The sequence below is a fragment of the Abrus precatorius genome, unplaced genomic scaffold (genome assembly GCF_003935025.1).
Source record: "Abrus precatorius isolate BTA unplaced genomic scaffold, Abrus_2018 Scaffold8, whole genome shotgun sequence".
Taxonomy (NCBI): Eukaryota; Viridiplantae; Streptophyta; class Magnoliopsida; order Fabales; family Fabaceae; genus Abrus; species Abrus precatorius.
This window is the reverse complement of record NW_020874428.1, coordinates 32,845,122-32,857,715: the sequence shown is the minus strand read 5'-3', so window position 1 is coordinate 32,857,715 and position 12,594 is coordinate 32,845,122. Positions and strand designations below refer to the sequence as shown.

General features: G+C 31.7%; 1 protein-coding gene across 2 annotated transcripts; it reads left to right on the top strand.

Moving 5' to 3' along the window:
• Positions 1 to 1,288: 1,288 nt before the first annotated feature.
• On the top strand, positions 1,289 to 11,064 carry LOC113846315 (putative inactive cadmium/zinc-transporting ATPase HMA3). Of its 2 annotated transcripts, XM_027474413.1 has the most exons (10): positions 1,289 to 1,333; positions 1,654 to 1,888; positions 3,337 to 3,594; positions 5,986 to 6,083; positions 6,404 to 6,659; positions 6,788 to 6,925; positions 7,381 to 7,708; positions 7,946 to 8,148; positions 8,614 to 8,816; positions 9,113 to 11,064. In XM_027474413.1, exons 2-10 carry the CDS (start codon positions 1,684 to 1,686, stop codon positions 10,568 to 10,570), a joined length of 3,147 nt encoding a protein of 1,048 aa, XP_027330214.1. In that variant the 5' UTR covers positions 1,289 to 1,333; positions 1,654 to 1,683; the 3' UTR covers positions 10,571 to 11,064. The 2 variants fall into 2 exon arrangements, with proteins under 2 accessions (XP_027330214.1, XP_027330213.1); XM_027474412.1 differs by having other exon boundaries at positions 1,306 to 1,888; positions 7,946 to 8,169; positions 9,113 to 10,966.
• Positions 11,065 to 12,594: the final 1,530 nt, after the last annotated feature.

Below are 12,594 nucleotides of genomic sequence, written 5' to 3'. Positions count from 1 at the left end.
ATTCTTATATATTAAATTATAACGACTCACGTAAAATTTTACATTATTTTACATACTATATCAGTTATATTTTTTTATATAATATTATAAATTAAAATTATTAGTATTAAATTTTAAGAAAAAATTTCAAATTATATCATCCACTCACTCATAGTGAGATTTTGATAGGTTAATTACACTCTGCAGTTAGAGCGACATCCATGGTTATTTCTGTTACATTATATTTTAAAATTATATTCTTAATCCATAGGCGCTGTGATGCATAATGCATAAGAACAATCTCAAAAAGGTTGAGCAACGCTATATAGCTTGCCGTGCTAGTATTCTTTCATTTTCTTGAAAATGAATTGACGTCAACTATCCACTTTGTTGATAATAACAGCAAATTTAAATTGGATAAATTGATGTATCTTTCATATATAATATATTATATGTCGTCGTGCTGTGACAACAATATGGAGTATAAAAGAGATAAAAAAGTTATTCAATTTGCTATGGAAAGTTTTGGCCCAATCTTATTATTCACAATATTTAGTTTTGAAGCTGTCAAGAATTAATAACGGCAAAAATGTACTGGAATTTGTGCTTCTAAAGGAAGGGAAAAAGAGAAAGTCGGTGGGAAAAAGAACTATTGGGAATTTGAAAAAGATATTATGTGTACCAAATATTTTTTAATAATAATAATAATATTTTTTAAAATAAATTTATTCACGTGCATACGTTTTAAATCTAAATTATTTAGGAACAAACATTGAAAAAACTAACCTTTGAATATTTCTTTGATTTTTCCAACTATTTTCTTTCTCTTTTAGGAAAGGTACAGTCGCAATAAACTAATTATTATCATAGCTTCTGTGTATGATAAGCAAAACTCCAAAATTCAGGTCGCATGTGAGTGTACCTTATGGCGTATATCAAAGAAAGATAGTGTTTTAGTTAGAATGTTTTACACCCAACAGTACTAAATATAACATGAAAATGTGGATTCATCGGTGGATTCCATTAAGCTCGTTGATTCTCCACTACGTGCCCTTGTCTCACACGCCCATATACACAAAATAAAAATCTCATTGGGGAAAAATTATTCAAGTTTTTTTTATTTTGCTAATATAAAATTATTGAAGTTTGGCAGGCAAATTCATGCTTGAAATTTGCCAATATATTGATTTTTTAATGTAAAATTTGTGTCGACGTCCTATCAAATCACAGTGCATCTTTTATTCTTTCCCTTTTATACCCCACCAAGCGTTTGCCTACTTAAGCTCCCATTCCTCTTCCGTTGCTTCATACCATTAGCATCACCAACTTCCTTTTCTATCTCTCTGCTTACAAGGTGGTTCGCTTTTCTAAGTCTCAGCCGTTTATGTTCCTAAGTTGGTTTGGAACATGTTTTTAGTCTCACATGAAACATGATTATTAACTGTCACCGCCCCTGTTTTTTCTCCTTGTTCTCTGATTCTCTTCTATTTTCTTTTTCCCTTTTTTCTCCTTGTCCTCTAGACTGCTACACAAATGAATATATGATCATTCTTTCGTAATCATTTTTCTAAAACTTCTTGCAAAGAAACCAAATTCAGACCCTTTTTCAGAATTTTCTTATTGAATCCAAAGGGAATTTCATTTGGGTACTGTTTCCTTTTCTTGGGGTTGCAGGTATTTTGATCAAACTTTGGAGGGTTACTTATGTCTTCCCAAGAGAAGAACAAGGGAGGGAAAAAGTTGCAAAAGAGCTACTTCGATGTGTTGGGTTTATGTTGCTCTTCCGAGGTACCATTGATTGAGAACATCCTGAAACCTCTTGAAGGTATCAAAGAGGTTTCAGTCATTGTCCCTTCACGAACCGTCATTGTTGTCCATGATACTCTTGTCATTTCGCAACTTCAAATTGGTAAATTCTAAATTCTTCTCTCAAAATACTTTATCCTAATTTTGATGTTCTGTGCCACAATCATGATATGTAGCGAGAAGTGTGAGTCATATCATACATAACATCCATATATATCACATGGGATGGAGCATGGAATGCCAATATTTAATTGTCATCGATTGGACCACCCCACATTGTTGTTCCATCCCCTAACTTTTGTAATGGTTATCGAATTTGGGATGAAAGATTCTGTTGCGTGTTTAGATTTGTTAATTATGAATACGAGGTTTGTGTAATTAATTAGTAATGTAAATTAATTATTTTTTAAATTAGTTGTTTTTCTTGAAGTAATTGCCAAACGTTTATTTGGTCATTAGCGGTGCTAAAAGCTAGGATACGAAGATTGCTTTTACTGATGATCTAGCGTACCTTTCTAGCTTTTTTCCATGAAACGAGAGCACTAAAATCATCTTTTTAAAAAGTTTCATTTTGCTCAAAACGCAACGTGTTGTTGTCAAAGATGCATTACCCATGAAAAAGGAAATACACCCTTATCTAAACTTTTTATCACTTGGAAGGGAAAAAATGCGTTTGAATGTGCTTGTTTAGATACCACAAATAACATGTTTGCTGTGAATAAGATGGGTTTGCGAACTTTGTTTGTTTTAGATATTGGTTTCTTGAAATTAATTCTGCCGTGAGTTAATTATTTTTTTACTAAAATGAGTATTTTAATTTTTCATTGAATACAATTGATTATTTTCAGAAACTGCATTTACATTAAAAAGTGGCTTTATTTTATTATTTAAATAAAATCATTTTTTAAACTCTACGTTAAAAATATTATTATCCAATTTTAACATTAAAAATTTCAAGATTATTTTTCTAAAATAAGCTATATCAAAATTTAACAAATGAAAGTTATTAGAATGAGGCGAGACAAATAAGAGCTGCATCCCATATATCATAGATGCTCTAAACAAGCGTGATGCTGTATATATTTTTTAAATAGTTGTAATAATAATGAAATTTTGTAAATTGAGATAGATTTAATATTAACTATACCTACTATATACTCATAAAACTATTTACTTTGGGGACATGAGTTGTTGGTCGGCTATTTACATGTTTTTTTTTTCAACAAATATGTTTTTCCATCTTTGTTATTCTTTGTATTTTACATTATCATATTCGCATAAAGTATATAGATTTGAAATTATGCTACAATTTAGGCATGCTACTTATATTAAGGAATTTATCCGTAACGTCGGTGGCAATATATAGCGTGTGGGAAAGGAGAATCCTATAGTATTTGTGCACTATGAATAAAGTTAGGCTGTTTATCCTTTTGCTTTTTTATCACCTTTAGCTTTTTATACAAAGGATTTGATTTTATATTTTGGAAAACTATCACATATAGTAAAGTAAAAATAAATAAAATAAGAACTTGTGAATGATTGTGGTGACAGTTAAGGCTTTGAATCAAGCAAGACTTGAAGCAAATATTAGAGTGTATGGAGACGAGAAGCACCAAAAGAGATGGCCAAGCCCTTATTCAGTGGCTTCTGGAGTTCTACTTCTGCTATCGATTCTGAAATATGTGTACCATCCTTTTAAATATTTGGCACTCGGAGCAGTTGCTGTAGGGGCATACCCAATCATCTTAAAAGCTATTGTCTCCTTTCGGAACCTTAGGCTTGACATCAACATTCTCATGATTATAGCAGGTAATCGATTTCATTTTCTAATGCTTATTAAAAAATGTAATTTATATTTTTAATAATTTTATATGCTCAAAATTAATTTTAACGATTGAGATTAATAAAATTTAATAAAAAATTGATAAATATTAACAAATACTTTAATTACACTAATTAAAAAATTGAAAGAAAAAGTAAAATATGTTATCAATGCATCTCAAAATAATTATTAATAAAAAATATTTTAAATTTTTTTAGCAGTACACTAAAGACATTAGTTAGTAAAATCCTAAATAACATTAGTTAGTAAAATGCCTTTTATGAAGGGGTAAAGGTTCTTATTTTATTCGTAGGAATTAAATTGAGAACAATTAATTGAAATATGTAAAGGGTATTCACTTACACATCAGCTTGGGTATATTTGGACTGCCTCGAATCTCTCAATTGATTTGTTTTTTTTAGAGATTCAAGTAAAATAACTTCCAAAGTGGATGAACTAGAAAAAAATTGGTAAAGATGCTGGATGAACCATAACACATTTTGGATCAAATATATTCGGAAAAATAATGACTACGGAATATTTTCTTTAAATACAATTTTTCTCTTTAATCATAATTTAGGATGATCTTTACATAAACTTAAAAAAAATCACTTCTGTCAAATATCTTAAACTTTTTAAGAAATATTTTAGATTTTAAAACCCCTTTTTCTTAAAGCAAGCAATAAAAATAGAAACATTCGATAAATTCTCTCCATTCCATGTCCATGTCTATAACTTATGAATTCTTGCATTTTTTTTGTTTGCCTCTGTATGTTAAATCAAATTCCATTACTTTGGGAGGTATTAAAATTTTCAGCATATTTTCCTTTAAAAGTATTTTAAACTTTAAATTTATATTTTTGAATTAATTATGTATATCTTTTTTATTTATAACTTATATTGTAAAACTCGGCAATTAAACTAATTTTCCTTATTCATTATTTTATATTAACTGAAATTTAAAGATAATCATGCTATTTAAAATTAACCATACAGATACATGCTAATTTGTATAATAAAGCTATATGATTTCACAATTACTCTTGGAAAGAAACTCTTGCTTTTCATTAAACCCATTCTCGCTGCACAAACCGAAAACAACTGGTTGAAACAATAGGGACACCCAAATTTTGTCTTGTATAAATTATATTTGTATTTATGTCTTTTTTCACGTAATATGTTCACGTGAAAATAACATGAGAAGATTCATATATTATTTAAGTTTTGGATCTTCAATAATTTCATATATTATTTTCACGCAAAGTGATAAACACAAAATTCTTAAATAATATCGTTTGCCGAATCTGCCTTGTAACAGACAAATATTACTGCTACTGTTTGCCCATAACACTGTTATGCCATCCTAAATTAGAAAAATGTTAGCGATACATTTTTTGAAATCTGAATATGTTGAGAAATGTATTGAAATAGTGTATTGCTAGTATTTATGACTGTCCTTTGTAGTAGTTCACACCGCCCAGAATATTTTGTGTTGTGTACGTAAGAGGATCTGCTTCCTATTTTGGATGTTTATTTTTCATCAATGATGGGTAAGAAGTAGCTAACTTGTATTATGAGGACTAGTGAAAGCAACAAACTTGATCTTCTAAAGTATGTGCTACTAGCAATCTATCAAACATATGATAGAAACATATACCAAATAAGATATATGCCAACCTCTTAAATCAGACGGCATTAAACCAAACTTTATATTAGATAAGAAATTCTTAAGTAGCATAGATAACTAAACTATGTGATTAACAGTTCAGATGAGTGAATGTATTTTTGTGGATATAGGTTTACTTTTATTTTTAATATAATTTATAAAATCTTATATATGTTAAAATATAATGTTGATTTGAATATCCAATATAAATATTGTTTACTTAAAAAATTCTTTTAACTATATCTTTGCTGCTTATATGAGACGAATAAATTCAATGTAGCATACATGGGAGTGTTGTATTGGATGAAGAGACATACAAGAAAAGTTAGCATAAAAATAAACATGTTAGAGTTAGGATAACACCTGAAAATAAAAAAAAGAAGGTAGTTCGCCTTATGTGATTTTAGACATGAGGAGCCCAAGAAAAATTGTAGGCAAAATCGTTTCATAATGATTTAGAAGTTAATAGTTTATTTATACGCATGCTTTACATTAGAACATTATAGCATCTTTTATTTCATGTAATTGACTTTACTAGTGAGAGAAGACATGTTAAGTATTGTATATCTTTGCTATATTAAATATAAATCTTAAGAAATGAAGGAAATTACTTTTAATTATTAGCTAATTAACTTCTAATCATTAAAAACATTGTTATAACATCTACACATTTGGAATACACAGTTTCATTGATATTTATTTTCCTTCACAGTTATTGGGACAATTGCTATGAATGATTATTTGGAAGCGGGCACCATTGTTTTCCTCTTCTCAATTGCAGAATGGCTAGAGTCAAGGGCAAGTCACAAGGTATTTTTTTAAATCCTTAACAGTGGCTCAAGTATTATTCTTGAACTAATCAAGAAATTAGTAGACCAAGGTTCTATTGCAAAGCCTTGTTAGATAATTGAAGCGACCAGTGTTCAAACACACACACACACAGACACATTCCATATCATTATAATTATGTATAATGATTGTCACAATCAAGTGCAAGAACGGGGCCATTTTTTCTCATGGTTAACATTTGGTGTTCTTCACTGCTCTGTAGAACACAAAAGCAGGGTCCTCTGTTTCAATTCTCAGTCAGTATTGTAAAACATCTAAATTTGCCAAGTTTGTGGATTCAGGCAAATGCAGTAATGTCATCATTGATGAACATAGCCCCTCAAAAAGCAGTCATTGCTGAAACAGGAGAGGTTGTGGATGCTGATGAGGTGAAAGTAAACACTATCCTAGCTGTTAAAGCAGGAGAGGTGATACCCATTGATGGAATTGTTGTAGATGGAACCTGTGAAGTTGATGAGAAAACATTGACTGGGGAATCATTCCCTGTAGCAAAACAAAAGGATTCCACTGTATGGGCTGGCACCATCAATTTAAATGGTAAATTCTTAGTATGCATTATCTGTGTCATTGGTACAAGATCCATTACAAAAAAGAAAAAAAAGTAGATATATTTTTTTCCTAGACCAAGTTGTTGAAGTCAATGTGTTTCCTTTATTGGTTCAAAGGTTATATTAGTGTGAAAACTACTTCACTAGCTGAGGATTGTGTGGTGGCCAAAATGGCAAAGCTTGTGGAAGAAGCTCAAAACAGCAAAACAAGCATTCAAAGATTGATCGACAAGTTTGCCAAGTTTTATACCCCGGGTTAGTCAAAATCTCCAGCATTTGTTTTAATCATTATTGGACCTGAACAAGTTAGTCCGTACTATGTTCTTATCAAATGTAAAGTGAATAGATAAATGGTGCATTTACAATCTTTGCGTGCATGGGTTAAGCTACGTTTGGATCGATGGAAATGGATGGAATGAAGTAAAACGGAACAAATCATACTGGTTCTATTATTTGCATTTTTAAAATATGAGAAATGAAATGGAACCTGATGGAATATAGTTCATATATTCCATTTAATACCTCATATTCATACCCTTAAATTTGAGGGATATGAAATCGAGCCAGCCATTTTTTTTTATTTCATTATAAAAAAATCCAATGAATGAATGATAACTTTATTCTATTTCACTCCATTTTTGTTCCATCTCATTGCTTTCTTGCCTTCATTCAATTTCATTGGCCTTATTTTTTGGTGGTAATGTTTTCAGCTGTTGTAGTCATATCAACTCTTGTAGCAGTGATTCCAGTTGCATTAAAAGTACATGACGAGAAACACTGGCTTCACTTTGCACTTGTTGTTTTAGTAAGTGCATGTCCATGTGCACTTATCCTTTCAACGCCGGTTGCAACTTTTTGTGCTTATACGAGAGCAGCTACATCAGGTCTTCTCATCAAAGGGGGTGATTATCTTGAAACACTTGCAAAAATTAAGGTCGTGGCTTTTGACAAAACTGGTACCATAACAAAGGGTGAATTTGTGGTGACACATTTTCAATCTCTTTCAGATGACATTGATTTGGACACACTGCTTTACTGGTGAGGATACCCCTCGTTTCCCTCTCACATTATCTATTTCTGTCCAACTTTCTTTCAAATGTAAATTTATCTTTTTAAGAAAATGGAAAACACACTAGTGAATTATAGTGATAGATTTTCTTGTGTGTATAAAAGCAGATATAATCTTGTTAGGAAATTTCTTAAGGCTATTTGGAATATCTAGATTAAATAAATAGTTGGGTTTTGAGATAAATGAATTTTGATTGATCTTTTCAGGGTGTCAAGCGTAGAGAGCAAGTCAAGCCATCCATTGGCAGCAGCAATTGTTGATTATGGAAGGTCCCTTTCCATTGAACCAAAGCCAGAAAAGGTGACAGAATTTGACAATTTTCCTGGAGAAGGAATATGTGGAAAAATTGACGACAGAGTTCTTTACATTGGAAATAAAAAAATTGCCACAAGAGCTAGATCTGAAACAGGTGATTGCCTTTCACATGATGGTGTAACCTGCAAGTAATACAATCCTGCTTATTGAAAAATATTACAATATAATTGAGTAACCCCGATATTAATCCCTAAGATTGTGAGCTTCAGTTACTTTGGTCGCTCACTTTTTAAATTCTCGTTTAGTCTTGACTTTGCAAAATTTCATCCTCATTTAGTTCTTTTTCACCATATTTTTTGCTGACATTAGGGACTATATAGCAAATGTTTTTCTTACAAAGTCAAGATTAAACAGGGATATGAAAAAGTGAGGGACTAAGGTGACTAAAGCTTACACTCTCAGAAGTAAAGAGCTTACTCCAATATAATTTCTATAACTCATTCCAACATCCCTTTTAGCTAATTACAATTGACCCTAAGTCTCTCTAGAGGTGAATACCTTTATTTTACTGTTTTTTGGAACTGAGTGAAGTGTTCACTGTGATGGTTATATTTTGTAGTTCCAACTTTAGAAGGTGACATTCAAAGAGGAAAGACCACAGGATACATATACTCCGAAGCAACCCTGGTTGGATTTTTCTCTCTTTCGGATGCTTGCCGGTCAGGGGTTGAGGAGGCCATAGGACAGTTGAAATCATTGGGAATCAAAACTGCCATGCTTACTGGAGATTGTCAATCTGCTGCAATGCAAGCACAGGAGCAGGTGTGTGATGTTATATGGATAAAATTTTATGAATATAACATGGCTAAATTTTGGAAAGCTGTCACCAGAGTGATTTTGACTAGTATCAGATTCTATATTTTCAAAGTGGACTTGTATGCTTTGACAAAATGAATTGAACTTACTTTATAATGCAATAAAATGTTACTAGGCCATCCATTTTTCTATATGTAGATATCTGAATATGCTCTATTGTTAGAATTTACTTCTTCCCGCGGACAAGTTGAAGTCATAGAACCTGAGATAAGTACTAATGGGAACAGTGGTTTCATCTACAGCTGGGGCATTCTCTGGAGTTAGTCCATGCAGAACTTTTGCCAGAGGATAAGGTGAAAATCATATCAGAATTTAAAAAGGAAGGTCCAACAGCCATGATTGGAGATGGTTTAAATGATGCGCCTGCGTTAGCTGCAGCTGATATTGGAATCTCAATGGGCATTTCAGGTTCTGCACTGGCAAGTGAGACAGGCAATATAATTCTTATGTCAAATGACATTAGGAAGATACCAGAAGCCATTAAACTTGCTAGAAAAGCTCGTAGGAAAGTGAGAGAGAATATTATTTTGTCAGTCATTACTAAGGCTGGGATTCTTGGTTTGGCCATTGGTGGTTATCCACTTGTTTGGGCTGCAGTTGTTGCTGATGTTGGAACATGTCTATTGGTCATCTTTAACAGCATGTTACTTCTGAAGAAAGGACACAAACATGGAGGAAAATGTTGTAAATCTTCCACTCAACTACATAACCACAAAAATGGATGTGGTGGTACTACAGGTAGTTCCTCTCATCACCATCATCATCATGATCATCATCATAAGCATCATCAACATGAAAATCAACATCATAGCCACAAGGATTGTTGCTCAGACAAGAAAAAGATGTCTCAGCCTCAGAAGTGTGCCTCCCAGACATGTTCTTCAACTTGTCCACCCTGTAATACCATGAAGAGTCAGGATCAATGCAATGGAAGTGATGAATTCCAGAAACATGATCATTGTCATCATGGACGATGTGACAATGATCAAGGTGGAGGACAGAAGCATGATACTGAAAAGGAGGGTTGTTCAGATTCCCAAAACTTGATTCTAAATGCAGAAGACAATGGTGCAGTAAACAAGCATGGTAATTGTTTGGGACACAAGTCCCACGGGACAAAACACCACCATGACCAAAATTTTGACATGGTTCATGATAGCACTTCACTTACTTCTCCTTGCCATACCAATCCCTCTTCTATAAAAGGAAGTGCCAAAGAACATTGCCACTTGATCCATGGTGGTGAAAATCTGAAAGACCAAGAACACAGAAACATGTTAGGATCCAATCATGACAACCATGAAAAATCATGTTGTCATTCTGATTTTAAGCAGCATGGAACAGGTGAAATATCCATTGACATCACCAATGAGCATGTTGAAATAGCTTCAATGCATGGTTGCTCAAGTTTGGAAGAGAAAGAAAAAGGTTCCTGTTGTGAAGGTTGCTCAGACACATGCGAAAAATTATCTATTCTGTGTGGCTGTGAGAGTGCAAATGAGATAAAAGATAGTGCATGTTGTAGAAATGAGATCTCTTCCAAAGAATGCAAGGAATTCCCTATAGTGCATGCTTGTATAAGTTTGGATAAAAGACAAGTTGGTGGATGTTGTAAGAGCTATATGAGGGAATGTTGTAGGAAACATGGACACTCAGGAGCTGGTTTTGTAGGAGGCTTATCAGAAATTATTACAGAATAGGTGTAGCTGACTGCATCGTAAGCAACAGGTGTCAGCATCCTTATTCTTACAAATTTATATTTTAGTAGAACAAGAATCCTCTAAATTATTAACTTGATGTGCCTATAATGGAAACACTTTCCTAATGCTCTTGTATATAGTTTGAAGAGATAGTTGAAGTGAACACAAACATAGTGTTTGCGACCGACATTTTACCAAACAGGTCTGCAGGAGCTTGTTATGATAGACAGACACATTGACCAGCACAGTGACATGAGCTGAAGATACATTTTTATTATAACATTGCTTTAGAATGTTATCATGCCTTTTTATTTTGGGGTAATAAGATAGATATGGGGAATTGGGCTCATAAAGAAGAGGAATCATTCCTTTTGGTTGTTGTTGGTGTAGATGTTAAGGGCCTTCTTGTTTATTTTATTTATGTTGCCTATATACTATACTATAACTTGTACTCATTGATGTTACATAAGTAGACAGTTTTCTGTCAATTTCTTCTTAATGTGTTCTGCTGCTTGTGTGTTTTGTTGTTGTATGCTGATAAGGTAACAGACTTTGATTCCAATATTTCGCAGATTTAGTTTACTTTTTAAAAAATTAAAAAATGTTAACATCAGATCTTAAAATTAATTTTAAACAATTAAAAACAATAGGTTTTTATTAAAAAAAATATAAAAATATTATAACTATCTTTTTAATAAAAAAATTTGTTTTAGACACTTAAAATCAGACTTAAGAGTTAATGTTCGTAAAATTTTTCAAAATCATTTGTTATGAATGCTTAATTTTATTTGGGTATTTTTTTTATATTTTGAAAAGTAAAAATTGAATTAAAAATGTTTTTTTTTTGCCTCTAGAATTACCGAGCGTAATGTGATAGAGTGACAAAATAATAAAAATCGAATATTCACTACCCATTTCCTTGGACTCGAGACCCAATTTGGTCCACTAACCATCTCGGATCAAATGACTAGTTGCACCGCAAGAAATTGTTTATATTAGTATTAATTTATTTCACGCTTTAATTTTTTGGTAAAAAAGTTCATTGACTATACAATTGATTTTAAATCAAAATAAGTTAATTTTAAATCTTACAGATTAAATTTTAGTATAAATTATTCTTCATTTCTTATAGTTTCCTACGTTTTCAACATATCTCCTATTATTTTTTACTTAACTTCTTTACACTTTTTTTTGTGTTACTTATCTACTTTACATGTTATAACAACAAATTTTTAAAAAAATTTATAATGATTTTAAACGTAGAATCTAAAATTATTATTTGGTCACACAGTTCATGATTATTGCTAACTTGAAGAAATTTATAGAAAAATCCTCTTACCAAAGAGATAAATTTTACACACACAAATGTCATGAAGACTTTACACAATTCTCCCAACTCTTAGAATTAGAACTCTTAAAGAAGTTTATGTAAGACTTTAAATGTCTCATGTGAGGAGCATGTGACTTATCTAGGGTCTAATAAGTAATTAATTAATTATTAAGGGCTAAATTTTAATTGAATAAATGAGAAACGGTTTCATAAATTTTAAATAATTGAAGTTTGATGGAAATAGTGATTGAAACAGTTACGATTAAGAACGTGTAAAACACGCCCTCTTCCTGACTGTAACGTATTCTCTCTATTCACCATCAATAACGTAGAGAGAATAGAAGGATAAGTATAAAGAGGCAGAAACCAGTTTTTCTCTTACATAGAAGAAAAGTCATAAAGATTTATTTGTCTCTTTAACGATGGACAGAGGTTAGTCAATTCGTTCATGTGAGAATCATGATATTTCAAGTTCTAAATAATTATATACCTTTTCATTAAAAACTTACATGTGGTATCAGAGATTGGTTGTAAAATTTGTGATTCTTCATAAATAATTTTTCCAATTTTATAAACCTTTATTTTGAAATTGAGAATTTTAATTTTCGTTGCACGTATGAACCTGAACCCGTGATTGTGTATTTGAAATCAACATTTTTCGAGTATGGCTGCAAGAAATTTTATGGCAAATAAT